Source organism: Manis javanica, chromosome 15 (assembly GCF_040802235.1).
Source record: "Manis javanica isolate MJ-LG chromosome 15, MJ_LKY, whole genome shotgun sequence".
Classification (NCBI taxonomy): Eukaryota; Metazoa; Chordata; class Mammalia; order Pholidota; family Manidae; genus Manis; species Manis javanica.
Window position 1 is genome coordinate 16015847 of NC_133170.1, and position 19846 is coordinate 16035692.

General features: G+C 35.8%; 1 protein-coding gene across 7 annotated transcripts in view; it reads right to left on the minus strand.

Moving 5' to 3' along the window:
* The window catches only part of PIK3C2G (phosphatidylinositol-4-phosphate 3-kinase catalytic subunit type 2 gamma), a 319871-nt gene that overhangs the window by 16016 nt on the left and 284009 nt on the right, over positions 1-19846 (minus strand). For all 7 annotated transcript variants that reach the window (XM_073223871.1, XM_073223866.1, XM_073223865.1 and 4 more), the window contains 2 exons: positions 16679-16754; positions 5040-5134 (listed from right to left, as the gene is read on the minus strand). In XM_073223871.1, the coding sequence (XP_073079972.1) occupies positions 5040-5134; positions 16679-16754 (171 nt within the window). The remainder of the gene's footprint in view (positions 1-5039; positions 5135-16678; positions 16755-19846) is intronic.

A 19846-nucleotide genomic window follows, 5' to 3' on the forward strand; every position in this document is an offset into this window, starting at 1 on the left:
TTGAAGAGAAATCCCTGAATACTAGAATATCTTTATGTTTAAGGGCCAAGGGTGAAGCTAACACTTATTAAGCCACTACATACATCACCTAGTTTAAATTTATAAGAGCTAAGGAAGCCTCACAGAGATTCTGTCAGAGGTTTAGTGAATGTACAGTAAGGCTTTGTGGAGATCAGAAAAGTTCAGGAAGGAAGGATTAGGTAAAGATGTTGACTTTTGGAAAGAGACCAGTTATCATTATCACATCAATTATCATAAGTTTATAAAAAAAATCTTCTGTTTGTTCATTAAGAAATAATTGGGAATCTTTAAGGTCAATGTTTTCTTGGTTAAAACATTTCATGTCAAACAATAAAATATCTGTATCTGGGCCAAGTACTCTTCACTCGCCACTGCTTTGCATCTTATTCTTTGAAATGGGAGAGCAACACCATAATGGGACAACTCTGAAAAACAATTACTTTTTTTGCAGAATATAAGCTAAATACAACTGATGGGGCAATTATTACTTGTAAGCTTTTTAGCAAGAAATTGCCATTTATGTAGATTGGAGTACAGCAAGGATGAAACAATGGCAAATTTCTTTTAAAAATCTAGATTTTAAAAAATTGAAAAGAATTGGGATAGTCAGAGGACTTAGCCACATTAGTCTTCAAGGATACACACAACACTTGTATATTTATATATCAAACATTGCCATCATCTGTACTTTATTTTTATCACCCTTTCTTAGCTTCACCAAATCGAAGAGCTGTGCCTTCCATTCCAACAGATGCCAAAGTTGACTTGGTGCCTAGTCAGAACTCACATTTTGTGTAGAGTGCCATTTAAGGGGTAACTTGTCACTTGGGAAATGTTTCTATAAATTTGGTCTATGGACCACTCTGTGTCAGAGAGTCTTTTGGAATTCTTACATTTGGGAGCAGGAAAGAAGAAAACAAGTCTAGAAATGCAAGAATAGAGGAATCCCTGAGACCAGGAGATGCCTGTAAAGAGTGGAAGCCCCGACCCGCATTTACAGAATCAAAATCACTGAGAGTTGCACCCAGGAATGTGTATTTTAAAAATAATAATCTATGGACTAACATACATATTAAATGGCAAGAAAATTTTTAAATAAAAAAATGTAGTAAATTTTAATGTGTGTGTGTACATATGTACAGATGAGTGTGCGTGTGTTTAGCCTGGGATTCTTATAGTGGACACCACTGCATCTGGGGTGTGTTCTGTTTTCCCTGACCTTATTTGTTCTTCATTTGAAATAACTTACTATTATTTTGCAGTGTAAAAGACTGATAGGGTGACCATATTCAGTATCAGAAGAGGGTCTGGCATCCCTACTGATTACTTATAGAGCCTTCTGGGATGCTTATACTCTGAAACAGGTGGAAGAAAACAGTTTAGAAATGACAAGACTAGAGGAAGCCACAGATCAAGAGCGACATTGTAGAATTTGCAAAGAACAGAGTGAAATTGAATAAACAATGCAGAACTCAGTGGAAGGGAGAATTTTGCTAGAGAGATTTTTTAAGAATATTTCAAATATAAATGACTTTTATATGTTTTTCTGTTATAAAAACTGAATATTATTTTTAAAAATCTTGGCCATGTTTCTAAACAACTACATCACTTTGTCAGTCTCCATTCACTGGAATAAATCATATTGTGCTGCTTTGAGAGGGAAAATTTTAACAATTTTGTTTTAGATTGTGAATTCACAGGAGCAAAGCTTCCAAGATTTAAGATGAAACAATTTTTTTCATCAAACTTATTATTAAGTAACAAAACTGCTGGCAGAATAAATTATTTTAATATTAAAATAAAATCAAGCACAACTTCTTTAGTCTGATTACTTTGGCATGTAAAAATACTAACTACTCAAAAATAAATAACAGTTAAAACTTGAAATGATCAAAGAAAATATGTTGAGAATTTAAAGATATTTTTCTGTCATTTATGTTATAATGTTATCTCTGTATTCAGATAAACAGAAGAAATAAAAGTCATTTTAACGAAGCTGTGAAAAACCCAAGGCACCAAAACTTTGTTGTGATTATTTTGGGAAAGTGAGATTCTAGTTTTTAGTTGTATACATTAGAAGTGATTTGACAGTCTTTCATTTAACAAAGTGTTTATTGAGCACCTACTTGGCCCTCTTCTAGCCCCTGGTGTTACAGCATTGATAGAGGGCAGTGGAGAAAATGAAGTAGGATAGGATGTTTGGCAGCTTTACATATAGGAGGAAATAGAGGACTTCACTGAAAAGCTGACAGTAAAACATAGTCATTCAGGACATGTGAGATTGAGTCACAAGCCCAGGGAAGAGCATTCCAGATAAACTGAGTTGCAGGTGCAAATGTCCTGAAGCAGAAACGTGCTTGCTGTACTCAAGGAACAGGAAGGAAGTCACTGAGGCTGGAGTGGAGTGACTGAGGGAGGCTGTTGTATGAGGTAACGTTGAAGGGGTCAAGGGGGCTAGATTGACAGGGGCTCAGAGATCATTAATAAGTATTTAGGCTACCTCCTAAACGATGAGACTCCTCCCGAGGGATTTAGGACAGGAATGACAGGATCTGACTTTTAGTCTCAAAGGAATATTCTTGCTGCTAAATTAAGACAAAATTAGGAAGAAATAAGAGCAGAAGCAGAGAGACCTGTGCAGAGGTTGCAGCAGTAGTTCAGGTGAGAGATGGTGGTGGTTTGAACCAACAGTGGTAGCGCCAGAGGTGAAAATGGTGGGATTCTGCATTTATTCTGAAGGCAGAGCTGCAGAATTTGCTGATAAATTGGATGTAGTTAGTGAGAGAAGCAAAAATGACTCTAAGGTTTTTAATTAGAGCAAATAGTAGCATGAATGTGTTATTTACTGATATGAAAAAAGATAACAAAAGAAGCATGGTTAGGGAGCGATGATCAGAAGTTTGATTTGGTGTGTACTACGCTCATGATGCCGACTGAATTTCTACTATACTAGAGGAGTTCTCAGTTGTACATACAACTCTGGGCTTTAGGGAAAGTTCCGAGCTGAATTTATAACTAGGAAAAGACGTGTAAGAGGTATTTAAAGCCATAAGGCTGGAAATACAGAACAGAAGAGGTCTAGGAATGAATACGGGGGACATTTCAAAAGGTTTGGGAGAAGAGAGGAGCCATCAGGTAACTGAGAAGTCAGACTTCAGGAAGTATTATTTTACTATTAATAACCTTCTTTCAGAGGGCATCAGCAATGAAGGGGCTCAAGTGGACCTAAGTGGTTGTTTCCTTTTCCACAGGAGTCATATGCAGGATTACTTGGTGGTTTATCATTTACCCATAGCTTCATCTAAATCTTAAACCCTGACTTAACCACTCCCCTCCCTTCATGTCATTTTGAATACCCTTATTGGTAGTGCAACTTCATCTGAGTGAAAAATGCAGTTTAGAGAACTGTCAAAAGTAATTGGGGGATTTATCCGGTGAATAAAATTAACCAAGTTGGTTAATACTGCTTTTGATCAAATATTAGGCATGACTATTGGGTAATATCACTGAGTCTACTGTGCAGTTTATGCCAGATCTAAAAGCAATGTCAACAGACGTGTTCTAAAATGTTTTGAGCAATGATACTACTAAAATAAGTATATAGTTTCCAAGAGGACTAGTTTCAATTAACAATTGTATATAATATACATATGTAAGTTCTTTTAACTTGATTAACACCAGTTCTTAATATTCTATTATTTTATCATATATTTATGTAGCTGCTTAAACTCCATGAATATGCATGCAGCCATATATAATATTAAATTGAATCCTCATTTCCCATCCTAAGAATTTCTTAAATAGCTGTTATTCTCATTTAACATGATTATCTTACCAAAAGCAATTGAAAATAATTATTTTATGGAGTAAAACTACAAAAACATATTTAATAATATGCTTAACTATTACAAAAATTGCAAACACTGCAGACTTACCAATAAGCATCACTGGATATCTAAGTTTATAAAGGATGTATCTCTCTTGGAAATTATGCCAATTATTATTATTATTTTTTTACTGAAGAAGTATTTAGTAAGTTTTAGTATGTTCCAGATGCATGCACATCATGTTGAGAGTTTGCACCTTTAAGTCCTTCCAAGTGCATCCTGAGAGATTATGTGCATAAAGAAGAGAGCCAGGAAGTGTTATTGACTTGCCCCACGGCGGTGCAGTCTCCTGGGGAGTTGCACCATGTGGAGGACCCCTAGTCTTCCTGTGGACTCAAGGACAACTGGAGATGGTGGGGAGGCTTAGAGTTGCCTTTTCTGTTTACTGCACCCAGACTTGGACTGTTAATCAACTATCCTGTGACACAGAACACTCCCTCTCTTAGTACCATGGTCAGATTACTGTCCTTGCCTCTGACTTGACCCAACTTCAGGGAAGAATGGGTTGTAACAGAGAAAGCAGCTTTTAGTTTTCCTTAGAGGCTAATGACTGTTGACATTCTAGATTCTGGGCATGCAGACATGAGGTTCCTGTCCTCAAAAATATTATTACTTTTTGAGGGAAAAGCAATATCTCTGAGCATGTAGAATATGATATTTCTGTTTTGGGGTATAAACTCACAGTACTCAGTGGGAGTCAGGAGGGAAACTGAGTTCCTGGCTGCAAAGAGAAGGTGCTGACACTGTTCAAGGAGATAACTCAGTCCTCCACTAAGCTCAGCATGATGAGATCATTGTAAATTCTTGGGACCTGGCTTTTTTTCCCTTTGGCTCTTAATACTCCAGCTATTTCTGCCTTTTCAGAGCTTTTTCACTAGCTTTGTTCTGACACTTCATTTTGAATAGAATTTAATTTTCATTCTAGGACTTTGCCTGTGAAATATTTTATAGTCTTCATTCCAAGGATCACAGTCATACTGAGGCAGAACATTGTAACTGGCTCATTGTTCTGCACTTAAACTTGGTGTCTGGCCCCATTTCTCTCACTAATGTTGACATTAATTACATAAAGGAGGCAAGTGGTTTCTCAATGTAGGTTTACATGTTTCTCATTATATATGATAAACTTACAATATTTTTCATGTGTTTCACCAGTATGGTCAGCTTCGCATCCTCACATGATATGACTAACTGCACCTTAGGCCTCTTGTCAGGAAACTTTTCACCTGATAAAACAACAGAATTTCAGTGGGTAAAACTGGAAGTGGCTCAGCAGAGGAAAAATGAAAACATTTAAAGACTAAAACAGGACCAATGAACAATATGCAAAATAAACGTTCTTCAGATCATGCTGAAAACAGAATACTCTTCAGGAAACTGGATTGGTTAAAGGTGGGATTTATTTTGTAATTTTCCTGAACCAACACTTTCTCCTTATATTCCATGTTTTGTTTTGATCAATACCATTATTTTCCTAATTATTTAAGCTTGAGACCTCAGTATCATTTGTGGCTCCAGTATTCAGTACAATAAGCTTGAAGTAGTAGTGTGGGTAAAATTGCAGTATTTCCAGAATCTCTTGACTGGCTTTAATGCATCTCAATATCAATAGGTGTTTCCAAGGCATGGTCTCTTCACTTCTCCAGTAGTCCATCTCCATAGCAACAGGTGATGACAAGGGTGGGGGGAGCAAGGGTATATCTGGACTGGAGAGGTTTGGTGGAGTAACAGCTAGGTTACCCTCAAGAGACCTGGGTGAGCAGAAGCGGATGACTGCTTGTAAGCAATAAACAGGGTTCTCCCATTTTATTTCTGCCTTTGACTGATTTTGGTTTCAAAGGTTATTTTCCCTGAGCTGGGAAAATATTTTCCCCCTGGGGTTATACCTGGCAGTAGTCGGTGGGACTTGTGAACCTGAAATCTGTCTCCATGGGTGTGCCACTTGGGTGGAATGCCCCTAAAGATGGTGGGGAGATACCCGGAAACTCCCCTATGGATGGTGCGGATGTCCCAGTGGCTGCTGCAGTGGGGGGTGATGACACACTCTTTCCTCTGGCAGCAGTGGATGGTGTTGCTTCACCAGGGAGTCCCCGATTTGTGGGGTTTCCACTTGGGAAGGCCCTAGTGAGGAATTGTTCTAGAGTAAAGCACCTCCTAGATGGGTAGGCCCTTCTCCATAATAGGGAAGGGTGGAGACACTGGGAGCTGTGGAATTAGCCTTCTGCGAGACAGAAGACTGCTTAGAGGTCTCCTGAGTGGCCATATAGTAGCTGCGATTGGGGGATGTTTGATTCTTGAGATAGTGGAAAGGGTTATCAGGGAGAAAGACACACTTTGGCAGGAGAGAGACACACTTTGGCATCACCTGGAGGAGCTGGGGGATGACCTATGGAATGCCTTTAAGAAAGAGAGACAGTTATTGAAAAGATGGCTCTTGCTCCTGGAAGATACATTAGCAGTGAGGGAGTAGGCAGAGGAAGATGCATTGCAGGAGGCTGTGGACGAGGGGGAGGAAAGAGTGGTGCCTTCAGCCCTGGAGATGGTAGAGGAGATGTTGGGGGAGGATGGGGGGTGGAGTCAAGGGCAGAACTGTTGCCGAGGCCACTTCCTGAGGTGCCAGCCTCTCCTGGATTAAAGGTCTATCCAGCTGTAGTTGAGAAAATAAAAATGCAACACCACGGGCTCCTCAGGCGGAGGAGCCGCCCCCTCCACAGGTTGTGGAGCACTCTGTGCTCCACCCCTATACCCAGGATGAGCTGGTGGACGTGAGCATTTGGTTTTGGCAGAAGCTGTTGGAACCTCTGCCTACATGGCTCTTGCATCTTTGGGATAGGAGGGTGGAAAACACTGTTATGACAACTCACCCTTTCCCTAGCAGTGGTTGCAAAATGCCCATCGCACCTCAGGGAGTCAGGTGTTTCTGGATTGGCTGACAGCAGCCATCAGGGCAGTTTGGCCTAATCAGTGTGATTCACCATACTTAACCACTTGCTGGAAAACAGATGCAGAGCTCAATAAATGTCTGTTCTCTGATTTATGGCAACCCTGAGCATTTTCCTGGGACCCCTGCTGTGATAGATGGCTATGGGGGTAAGGCAATTAGAGTGAAGAAAGCCCAAATCCCACTGGGGATAGGGCGTTTACCCTAAAAGGAGTAAACTGTGTACATTTCTCCCATTGCTGAATATATTTTGGGGGTCGATATCCGGTAGGACCTGTGGTTATAGACAACTGCAGGTGAGTTCAGACTGTGGGTACAAGTGGTAAAGGCAGTGCTGAGGGGACATGCTAAGCACCCACCTGTAGCTCTGCCTGTGCCTTGGCAGGTGACAAATACTAAGCAGTATAAATTGCCTGGGGGGACACAAGAAAATTGGAGAAATTCTACAGGAGTTGGAGGTGGGCATCATAAAGCCCACTCATAGTCCTTTTAATTCCCTGGTGTGGCCATTGAAAAAGCTGGAAGGCTCTTGGCATATGACTGTGGATTACAGGGAATCGAATAAAGTCACACCACCTTTGCATGCTGCTGTCCCTCTATAGCAACCCTTATGGATACCCTCAGTCATGAACTAGGGACATATCACTATGTTGTGGACCTTGCTAATGCTTTCTTGCTAATGCTTAACATTTTCCAGGATATAGCCCAAGGATTAAGCATAATTTATAGCTTTTCTAATATTTCCCTTGGTAATCTCTGGTTGTATATTCTCTGATGAAATTTAGAGAGGAGAAATTTATTAATAACAAGGAATACTCTGTGTGGGTTTACTGTGGCCCGCATTGTTTTCTGATTGTCAGTCTTAGCTCTCTAATCCTAACTTAAAAATTAAACCTGGGCAATGTGTTTCCTCTTCCAAGGTCTTTCACATGCTTATTACAATAGTTTACACATTATAATTATGTAATATTAATTAATTTAATTGTTAATGTGGACTATTGACATTGAAATAATTAAAATTGACACTGGGTTTTTCTTACAACTTAAATGGTAATTACATAAATATAATAATGTTTTTTCCTTAAAATATGTTGATTACAATGACTGAGAGACATTGTTAACTGGAGATACTGAGATAATTATGAGTGTAGTATTGAGGTAAACTGCATTTCATAACAAAAAGATGTGGATAACTGTTGGAGTATCAGCTAAAAATCCTGATGACTTTTGATGTACAATGAATGTTACCTTTTAATTAAAGAGTGAAAAAAATTATATAAGGAACTTAATGTGTTTAATCAGAGGAGTTTTAATTCAAAGGTAGGAAATTAGCATATATTTGTGGTTGTCTAAATAGTAACCACACACCTGTTACTTGAACTGACTGCAGATGATATCCCACCCTAAATCTCTTGTATAAGATTTGTAGACCAGAATATCAATCGAAACATGCCAGAGTCAGAACCCAGTGAAAATTCAGGCCACTAGGAAGTCTTAATAGTCGATGTAGTGATAGTAGAGGTATTTAGTATTTCTAGAACTCTTATTGTGTGCCAAATGTTGGGTGAAGAATTTTATGTTCATGGACTCACTAAATCTTCACAGCAAATCTATAAAGTTTGTGTTACTTGTATTTTATGCATAAGGAAACTGAGGCATTTGGTCCAAGATCATGTAGAAAAACAAATGGTGCAGGGTTAAATGATCCCTAAGGCCTATGTTCTTAGACATCATGTAATGGGACAAGGGGGCAATAACCTATGGAAAAGAGTATTTAAATGGAGAACCCAGAGAGGCAGAATTTTGAGAACAGCTTCTACGGACAAGAGATGCTAGAATATTTTGATTTTCTGCTTCAAGTTAGTCTGGAGTATGTGATCATGCCTCATCTAACCATTTATAGTGACCCCAAGAGCTGTTAAAACCTTACTGATCCTCAAGATGACTGTGTTGAAATGCTTTAATGCATGGAACTATAGCAACTAATATAGTGCTTATCAGGCATAATGTGCCTATCAATGTTAAAAAATAGCATTTCAAAACTTGACTTTTTTCAGATGATAGTATATCCGTATGATTTAAAATGAGAATTTATTTTAAAAGTATATGGCAGAACATCTTCCCATTCGTAACCCAATTTCCCCACTATTATTTTATGTGTCCCGTATATCCCTCCAGAGGGACACATATCCTTCCAAAGTTTCCCCATATAAGCAAATATGAGTATTTTTATTTTTCCTCTTTTCCACAAAAGTAACATTATATTTACTGAGCTGCATACAAATCTTGGAGATATTTTCACATCAATGATACAAAGTTCTTTATTTTTTAAAATAGTTTTATATTATTCTATTATGTGGAAATACCATAATTTATAGAACCAGTTCCCCATTGATAGGGTTGTTTACCATTAATAAGACTGTTTCCAGTGTTTTCCAGCTGTTACAAGCCATGTTGCAGTAAATAGCTTTGTGTACATGTCATTTCATATCTGGCCACAAATATCACAGGATAAACTTCCAACAGCAGAATTCCTGGTCAAAGGGTATTAGCATTTGTAATTTTGATAAATATTGCCAAATGTCTTTCATGGCAGTTGTACCAATTTGCACAATCACTAGTAATATACGAGAGTGCCTGCTGATTCGTAACCAAGTTGATTAATTAAATCTTTGAGGTTTAGCCAATATGATGAGTTAAAAATGGCATGGTAATTTTAATTTGCATTTTCCTTAGGAGTGAGGTCAATGATTCTTTCTTTTGGTTAAAGCCACTTGTATATTCTTTTGTGTGTGAGTGTGCATGTGGATTATCTTTCCATTTTCTATACACAATTTCCTAGTTAGTTGTTGGTCCTTTTCTCCTCAGCTTTCAGAAGATGGTTATATGTTAGATAACCAGCCCTTTTCTGGGATAAATAGCAAAAATTTCACTTTGCCATTAACTTACCAAGTTTTTTTTTTTTTTTGACTTTGCTACTGTGTTTTGTGTCGTGTGGGACTGTTAATAGTATCTGGACTTTTAGTCATAGCTCGAACTGCTCATTCCAAGATCATAAAGGATTTTGTCCATGTTTTTTTTTGTCACATATATGATTTCATTATTTACATTTTAAAATCTATCATCCATTTGGTATTTATCTTTGTATGTGGTGTGAAGTATGCTATCCTAACAGTATTTATTGACTTTTCCCTTATTGTTTTGGCATATATTAATCCCTGAATATAAGTTGACTCTATTTACGGACATTCTTTTATATTCTATTTATTCATCTATTTATGTGCCAACACCACACTGTTCTAATTATTGAGACTCTGTAATACATTTTACTATCTGGCTCATCTTACCTCTTTGCTCTGCTTTTGCTAAGTTTTCCTGGCTTTTCTTTGTTTATTTTTGTTTATGAGCTATAGCATTAGTTTATCTAGTTAAAAATAAATTTGTTAATATTTAAAAAAATATATCTCAAAATTAAATCTGAAATATCTGACATCTTTATAACACTGAATTTTCCTATCCAAGAGCATGCTACGTTTTCACATTTGTTTGAAGCATCTCTCAAATCCCTCAGCAGTGTTTTGAAGTTTTCTTTATTCGGTTGTACACGTTTCCTGTTAAATCTATTCCTACGTTGGATCTTTCTTCTATTATATAATCTAACTAGTTGTTATCTATATGTATACAATTGTATATACATATGCAATAGATATCTGTATGTCAATTTGGTACCTGATACCTTCATTGAATTCTCATCATTCATGATAGATTTTAGTTGATTCTTATTTTCCTAGGTATGAGATCATATTACTGGCAAGCAGTGCTAGTTTTGTATTATCCTTCCCAAACTTTATGCTCCTAATTTCTTTTCCTGTTTCGTTTAGTCATTTCACAAATATTTACTGACAATTATGGACAAGACACTGTTCTAGGCCCTTGGAGCAATTTTAGACAAAATTCCTGTCTTGGCATTTCTATTAGCAGTAGGAGAAGATACAAGAAAAAAGCAACACATATAAGTAAGTGAAATTTAGAATATGCTGAACATGATAAATGGTAAGAATAAAACCTGGAACAGGATGAAGACACTGGGGGCAACAGAATAAGGTGCAGTTTGCAGTTTGAGATGTGATGGCCAGGGTACTCCTCACTGAGAAGTTAAATCTTGAGCAAAGACCTGAAGGAGGTGAAAGGTGAGCCACATGCCTTGTGCTGTCAGCGCAACGTGACATGATCACGATGACCATGGGCACAGCACCTGATTTTATACTTTAGTGGAAATGCTTTTCCACTGGTTCCCTGTTATACCTGATGTTGGACTTGGATGAGCCAAGACAAATACATTTTCTTATGTTAGGGCACTACCTATTTATTTTTATTTGAGTGTTTATCAGGAAAGTTTGTTGAATTGTATCAAATACCTTTTCAGAGTCTCAAGAGATGACCATCTGATTTTCAACCTAAGTCTATTAATATGATAACAAGTATTATATACTGTGTATATTGCCAGTATTGAACTGTTCTTGCATTTCTGGTCATGGTGAATTATATTCCCTTAGTGTGCTAATGGATTATTTTGGCTAATATTTTATTTAGAATTTTCCATTGATTATTCAGAAGTGAGATTAGGCTGTGACTTCTTTTTTGCAATTCTTATACTCCTTGAAGTTACTGGCATTAAATACTTCATGTGACTCATAAATATAATATGGAGAATTTTCCTTACTTTTCTCTGTTCTGGAATTGTTGAAATAACAGTAGAATTATGTGCTTTTTAAGGTTTGGTAGAATCCTTCTGGAAATGATCTGAACTTGGTACTGTTTTAAAGGTAGCATTTTGAAGTTTTTTGTACTTATCAGAGTAGATCTACTATCAAACTTGATCTTTTCTGGGGTGAGTAAATTGTTTTCCTGTAACACTATTTCAGACAGTGGAGTTGAACAAAGTACTCTTCAGTTTCATTTCTTTCTGTGGTTACTTTTTGCTTCTCCTTTTGTGTTTTGTGCATTTGCATTTGCCCCCATTCTTTTGATTAGATCACTAATGGCTATTTTATTGTTTACTCTTAACTTCCATACTTACTCATTTTGTTCTGTGTTGTAATTCATTAATCTCTACTTTAACAATTATCCATTTTTTTCTTCTACTATTCCTTTGGTTTCTTTTGTGGCTTTTATTTTAATTATTCCAATTTTCCCCCGAGTATTGCTTTATATTTCTCCCATGGTTTCTGAGACGTGGTATTTCATTACTACTGTTTTTTAGAAATCTTACAATTTTAGTATGTAAGTTCTTTTGACGCAAGAGTTGTTCAAGACAGCTTATATTTTTAAATCTCCAAACTTAGGTATTTTCTAGCTTTCTGAATTTCTCCATTAATTTCTCACTTGATTGTCTCATGATTAGAGAATATATCTATACTATTTCTACATTTTAGAATTTAAATTAAAATTTTCTTTGTGGCTTAATGGATATAATCTATGTTCATGAATGTTTCATGGGCACCTAAAGAGAAAACATATTCACTATTTTCAGGATAAAGAGTTTAAGTGAATCAGTTTTGCCTTATTAGTTTTACTATTTAGTTTTATTATTTATCTGCTTGTTTTTTTCCACTCAATCTTACATAAATCAAGAGAAGTGAATTATAGTATCCTGCTACTAGTATGTTTTTATGTATTTCTCCTATGTTCCATAATTTCTGCTTTATATGCTTTATATATGTTGTTGTCATATGTTTGATATATAGTCATAAGTGCTCATGTCTTCATTGAGAATTGTACCAATTATAGTTTATAGTACCATTTCTGTTTAATTCAATGCTTTCTAGTTTAAATTCTACCTTTCATCTTGTGTGCTCTCATTCCCATGTCCTTGCATTTGCCTAAAAAACTTATGCCTACATTTTAATTTTCAGTTTAAAATCACTTTGCTTTAGATGTGTTTTTACATAAAATATAGAGCAACAGCTTACACTTTTACTCCAACTGGAAATTTTTTAATGGATGAGTAAAGTCTGTTTATACCTATTGATAAAATAGATATATTTTTTCTTTATTCTTATTGTGTTGTTACTAAAGACACACAACATTTTTGTTTTTATTGTTTTTAAAGAAAGTCACTAAGGAGTTAGTTTTTATCTTTATGTACTTGTGATACTTAAGAAAGTTTTTTTTTGTTCTAGTGGTTACCTTTATTTAATAGTCTTAGATTTTTATTTCTTTGACAATGTCGGTTTCCTAATAGAAGCAAAGATAAAACTAGCATACATAATCTTTCTACTCAGTTTTCACCTACCACGCAATATATTCAACACTGTCATCTTTTTCAGTGTTTCTCTAACACTAATGTTGCATATGCTAAGATTTTTTATTACTTGATCTCTAATTTCAGTGATACCCTTTGCCGCCAAGCTATTAGGGGTGGAGTGATCAGAGAAAGTCCTCTGACCTTCTTTTCATCTCTTCCTTCCCACATCAGCCACAAGAAAAGTCTAAAATAATTTCCTTATTAAATCCATGAGATTATATAGTATAATGTAGCAAAATACATAATATTTTAAAGCTTTCAACTGTAAGTTTTAGAACAACTTAATATAAGTATTTATTTCTAAGTACCTAGCTCTCCCAATTCTTGTCCTTCCATACCTTTGGTTTCAATTTCAATTTCAATTTAAAATTTAAATTGAAAACTTGGGTAACATACTTCAACCTATAGATAATCGATCTGGAATCTGCCAAAGCAAGTAGCTAGGATATTAACTAGAGAGACCCTGCCATGGAGGCTGCATGGCTTCACAATATCTTTTAAGTTAATATTTTAAATTAGAGTTGGTGATGTTAGATAATAATTGAAAGGTCCTGTTGGCAATCATTTGTACTTACCAATGGCATCTAAATATTATTAATTTACCTTCTTAACCCTGACCCAACTGTTGTCTTTGATCATGTTCTACTTTATTGCCTATGTTATTTTTTCAATACCTTAATAAAGTCCATCTTCTATGTGTGGGAGTTGTGTACTGATGGAGGACGGATAATTTATTCTTTTGTGGAGGCAATATTTGGCTAGGAAGATATATTAAATTTTGGGTGAGTATGGAGGATAATGTCATTAAAGAGTTAAAGAATATACAAGATAAAATCCAGTAACTTTCTGGTCATGTCTTGGTTGAGTCTGGTGCCCATAATATTAAATGTAGTCACTTAATGTCGTGATATTTCAAGAGAGTTCTAGTGGTTAGAAGGCATTGAATTCCTTTTACTAGGGCATTTGTATGTGAGGTGATGAGTGTGGAAGGAACAGCATGATTTTTGATTTTGGTTTCTTCTCTTGTCCTTTTTATAAAAATGACAAGCTACCTTGGTAGAGAGTATCAAGAGGTCTTCCATTGTTACTATTTCTAGCATAAATCGCTTATTTAATAATTATTGATGGGCATCTGCTGTAGGCCAGACGCTGTGCTGAGCCCTGGAGATACAATGGTGAGCCATATAGACATGGATTATGTCTTTATAGATTTTTAGTCTACAAAGAATTATTTTCTGTAATAATTGTTTTGAAAAAAAAGACATTAGAAGAGTATAAAGCAAAGACAAGTGAGATGCAGTCTGCAGAATATAAAAAAGGATAGAGAAGGTGGAATAAGAGTCAAGTAGTCCAGGCAGAGAAAATTGCATTTGTGAGGTACTAAGGAGTTTATTTTAATTATGGAACTAGAAAAAGACAAGAATTAAGATGGGAAAGGGCTTGGTGTTAAACTAGAAAGGGAAATTGGTGGGTACCAGATTCTGCTGGGATGCAATCATGAGCATATGGGTCTTCATCCTAAGGGCAGAGCCAAATAATTTCTGAAGTTCAGTGAAATGAAATACAAAATGAAAGTGCAATGTATTTTTTATAAAAATTATTATAGAATTTGACAACAACATCAGTGTATTAAACCAAGTATCAGGCCTTTCTAAGCATGATGCCTTGTGTGACCAAACAAGTCACAATCTCATGAAGCTGGTTCTGCCTAAGGACAATGGGAAGCCAAGGAAAAGTGTTAGATGAGTGGATTGGAACTTGGAAAAGATAAATTCCACTATTGTGCCAAGGCAAGTTTAGTTAGTGAGTAAAGGGGAAGGAATATGAATATCTCCCAGACACAGGGGTACAAACTATTACTAATACAATGCTTACAAGTCATATGCCTAGATACACAGGCATCCGGAGCCCACTCTCTCAGTTTGTTGGTAGGGGTAGTAAAATGGTGAAGTCTGGGGTTTTTGCTTAAGGCCATCCTATGTAAACCAATATTTTAATACATTTGAATAATTTTATCTTCTAATCATTTAAGAACATAAGCTCAAAATTTCAACTGACAAGGATAGTGCTTACTCTTAATTTTTTGTGTGCATATGTATTTCAAAACATCTTACAGAGAAAACTATCAGCAAGATTTAAAATTTCATAGTGATCTGTAATCTAATTTTTTGAAACAAAAACAATTTTCTTTAAGGACTTTAATGACAAAATAGAGGTTAAACTATTTTATTATGTTGGACATCTCCAAAAATCTGCAAATTTATGTTTTTCAAATAATCTGGTTAATCTGAGATTATAAATATTTATTGTAAAAAACCTCCCCAGCTAACACTATTTCTAAAAGAATATATTTGTTATATATTTGTGAATTGTGACAATAAAAATATTTTATATTGTGGATAGCATTATTCTTTAGATACACGTTACCAAATGTAAGAAATTACATATATTTACTTAATAATGTTTGTGGTTTGGCAACATAAGCAAAGTATCTTATTTAAAGAGTAATGTCACATGTGTAAAATGTAGGGGAATAAGAGATACTAATTTAGGGTTTGTGAGTACAGAGCAATGCATAAATGATTCCAATAAGAAAATGATTCTTTAAAGTTACTTTCAGTCTAACAGGGGAAGCAAGGCAGACACAAACATAAGTACACAACTTAATAAACAATTATGCTATACAACCTGAGCTGTTTGTATAGACTATACACCTGAGAATTAAGTAAATAGGATGCCAGAAATAAACAGAGGTGATAAGCAGATAGGCCCAATCTTAAAGAAAGGGAAGCATAAGGTAGGTGTGAATGAAATGGAGACTAGGAGTAGCAAAGGAAATAAGGGTGAAGACTAGCAAATTGCGGGTTTGCAAACATTGTGTGAGATTAAAAACCAGTACCAGCACTGGATGGCCACTGGCAATGGAATTAATTTATGAATGCTTAAAATTAAGATGACATTCAAAGAATCTCTGCCAATCTAGGAGAAATCATAGAAAAGTTAGAATTAACAGACATTTGGCAGAGAATAGGATGGATAATTGTGCTGGGCTAGTTTGGGATCCAAGTAATAAAAGAGTTTATGAGACAGGTGGAGTAATAACTGAGCTTTAAAAGATAGGAGTGAAACTGCTAGGTAATTCATGATCATTATTAGTACCTAATATGTTTTTTGTTATTGTTTCCTAAGATGTTGAGTAAATTGTAAGACTCACCCGCAGGGAAAAGCAGGAACTCCATCTCTGATATGCAATTCCATCTCAATGTATAATTAATTGAAATGAATTAATAGTGTGACATCATGTAGTTATTATAATTGGACAAAAACATTTGAGTTTAATTTAACTTGAATATATCCTAAGGGGTAAAAAGCTTTGGGAATGGTGAGAAAAGACTCTTAAAGCTTTATTCTTAAAAATATATTTTAAGTTGAAAATTTAAAGAAATTTTAGTTGTGATAACTTTTGCATAATTATAGCAAAACTCAATAATTGTACATAGGAATAATAATAAAATTACTTGCCTAGATCAACAAGTGATGATTCTTCAATTGTTTTTTGCACAGGCGTAGACAGAAAAAACCTGAGTACATGATCACTCTGAAAAATAAGACAAAATATAATATTTCCTCACGTCTTATATTTATTGGTCCTGTTCACTAGTATATGAAAACATTGACCCAAATATAAACCTGAGTACATGATCACTCTGAAAAATAAGACAAAATATAATATTTCCTTACATCTTATATTTATTGGTCCAATTCACTAGTATATGAAAACATTGACCCAAATATATATTATTTGTTTATGTATACCTGTTATAGATTCCATAAATAGAGAAAAAAACACATTAGCAAGTTTATTAAGTCAATGCTATAATTTTGCCCTAAATTAAACTAATCTTCTATAGATTGGATGTCTGGTTAGTTTACCAGGCTTCACGAGGCTCAGGTGTGTTCTACTGTTGGAGCTCACCATAACAGTCACATTCTTGAATTTTACAATTATGTGTGCATCTCACACCTCCCTTGTCTAGAAAAGGTATACCCTTGGACAAGACTTCTGGAGAAAAATTACCCTCAATTTAACCTGGGTTCCAAATGAACAGGCTAACTGGTGAATCAGAATAGTTTTTCCTTAATGACATCGACATGCATTTTGTTTCAGGCCATTACATAACAAGAGAAGCCCTGTGCATGAGACCGTGCATTATATTCTCAAGGGCCCCACTAAATAACTGATCATTGCCTCCGACTGCCGTAAGCTGATGTCCCAGTAGCTGTCAAGGCTGCATGACAATCTCCCCAGCCAGCCCTCTCTCTCATTCTGTGAAGTGGCTCTTGAAAACCTTTCCCAGGAAACTTCATCTTCCAAGTCTGATTCCTTCTCTGCTGATGATTTTGTCTCCACTTTAGAAAAAAAAAAAAAAAGGCAGACTCCTAAATTTCCTACCACAAAATCTACAGACTCATAAAGTCATGTTTCCTCTTTCCTTCCTGTTATAATGGATAAAGTATCTCTCTTCCCATCTGTTTTAAGTAGAATTGTGTCCTCTAAAGATTTAAATGTTGATGTCCAAACCCACACAGTAGTTCAGACTGTGACCTTATTTGGAAATAGGGTAACTGCAGATGTAATTAGTTAATTTAGGATGAGGTCATACTGGTGGAGAATGGACTCCTAATCCAGTATGCCTGTTATCTTTATAAAAGGGAGAAATTTAGACACGATTTTCAGGTAGGAAAGACCATGTAAAGAGACAGAGAGATAGGATGCAATCTACAAGCCTGCAGTAGGTTCTTGTCAGAAGAAAACCTGTTGGCACCTTGATTTCACACTTCCAGCTTCCAGACTATAAGGAAATATATTTCTGTTGTTTAAGTCATGCAGTTTGTGGCAGTTGTAACAACCTAAGGCACCATTCAATGCTAATCCCTTCATGTACGTCCTAGATTCTATTCCTTCCTCCTCAGGAACCTTGTAGACGATCCCAATCCATACTTTAGTATCTTCACTCTGTTCCCTGCTTTCTCATCAGTGTAAAGCATGGTCACCTCTCTCCATTTTAACAACAAACATGAGTCAAAGCACACAAAGTATACACACCCATAAGGAATGTCTTGTCACTGATGCCGCTTTCAATCCATTTTGTTTTTCTCCTTGACAGAAACTTATGGGAAGGGCTGTCAGCACTCCCATTGGCTCTTCAACGTCACTCACTTCCTAACTGACCACACTCAGTTTTCTGCCGCTAATCGTCTTCTGAAAATGCTCTTACCATTATGTCTAACAGCTGTTCTCTTTTTTAATGTCACTTTCCCCAAATCCAATGGGGATTTCCTTGGTCCTTATATAGCTACTTCATTTTTAGTAATGGAGTAATATGGAGCAAAATCTTTCATTTGCTATGATGATACTAAGTATTCTCAGTTTGTCCTCTATGTCCTGCCATCTCTTAGACTTAATTTTTCAGGATCCTTTTACTTTTGTTTATGATTTGAGTTCTAGTGTCCCTCACTTCTAGGTCCGTCTCTCTCATTACACTAATACATTCTTTCTGGGTGATGTTAGCCTTTTGTCTTCTATAATGATGCACAGATCTAGAACCTTTGTCCTAGATTTGTCTACTAAGCCTCGCCTTCTGTGTCACAGTACCTATTTGGTGGCTCCCTTGACTCTTCCAAGGACAATTAAAACCCTAAAAGTGTACTACTAAATGCATTTTCTTTCCCCTCAATTTGCTACTTAAATTTGTCCACATCAAAAATAAAGTATATCTACTGTATATTTTGGACTCTCCATTCTCCCTTTCCCACACATAAAATTAACTTCTAAGTCATACTGATTGAGCTCCTAAATACGTCACCTGTCCATTTCTTCCTTCCAGGTATATTGCTGCCTTCCTAGTTCATCACCTAAGGTATAGCAGGTATTCCCAAATCTTACGTTGCTTCTATCCTAATCTCCACATGATTGCCAAACTGATCTTTCAAAATAAAAATTGAATAACTAACTTAAAACTTGGCAATGATTCTATTGCTCTAAAGCAAAAAGATCAACTGCTTAAGGCTTGTAAGATCTTTCTCAGTTGGGACTTGCTCATTTTCTATCTTCACTTCTCACCATTTCTCTTCTAGTACTTTAAGCTTAACTACACTATATTACATTTATTTCCTCACCTCATTGTTTTACATGCTCCTTTCTCCACCCTTTCCACCTCTATTCACCAGTTTGCCCAAGGCTTATCACATGCTTTCTCGTCTACTCTTTGGCCTAGTCAGCAAGATATCAAGAACACAAATTGTCATTCATTCACTCATATATAGTAGAGAATTTTTGCTCAATAAATATTTGTTAACATAAACAAATTGAGACCTATCTTCAGATACAGATACATTAATTTTCTAATGCAAATATTTTTACCTACATGGCAGTTTTATGCATCACTGTAAAATAGGTAACTACCAATTTTGATCTCTATGGCTTTTATCCTAAATGTCCTGAAAAACCTTGGAGATTCTCACATTGTTAGAAATGTTGCTTTTCTGCTTAATTCTTCAAATCGTAATAGTTTCTCAGATAAAAAAACTCTGAATTTAACTACTTTATTCTAGAAATGAGGAAACAATACCAGATAGCATAAGTGCTTGACTGATCGAAATTAGTACAAAAAAATGACTGATAGAGTA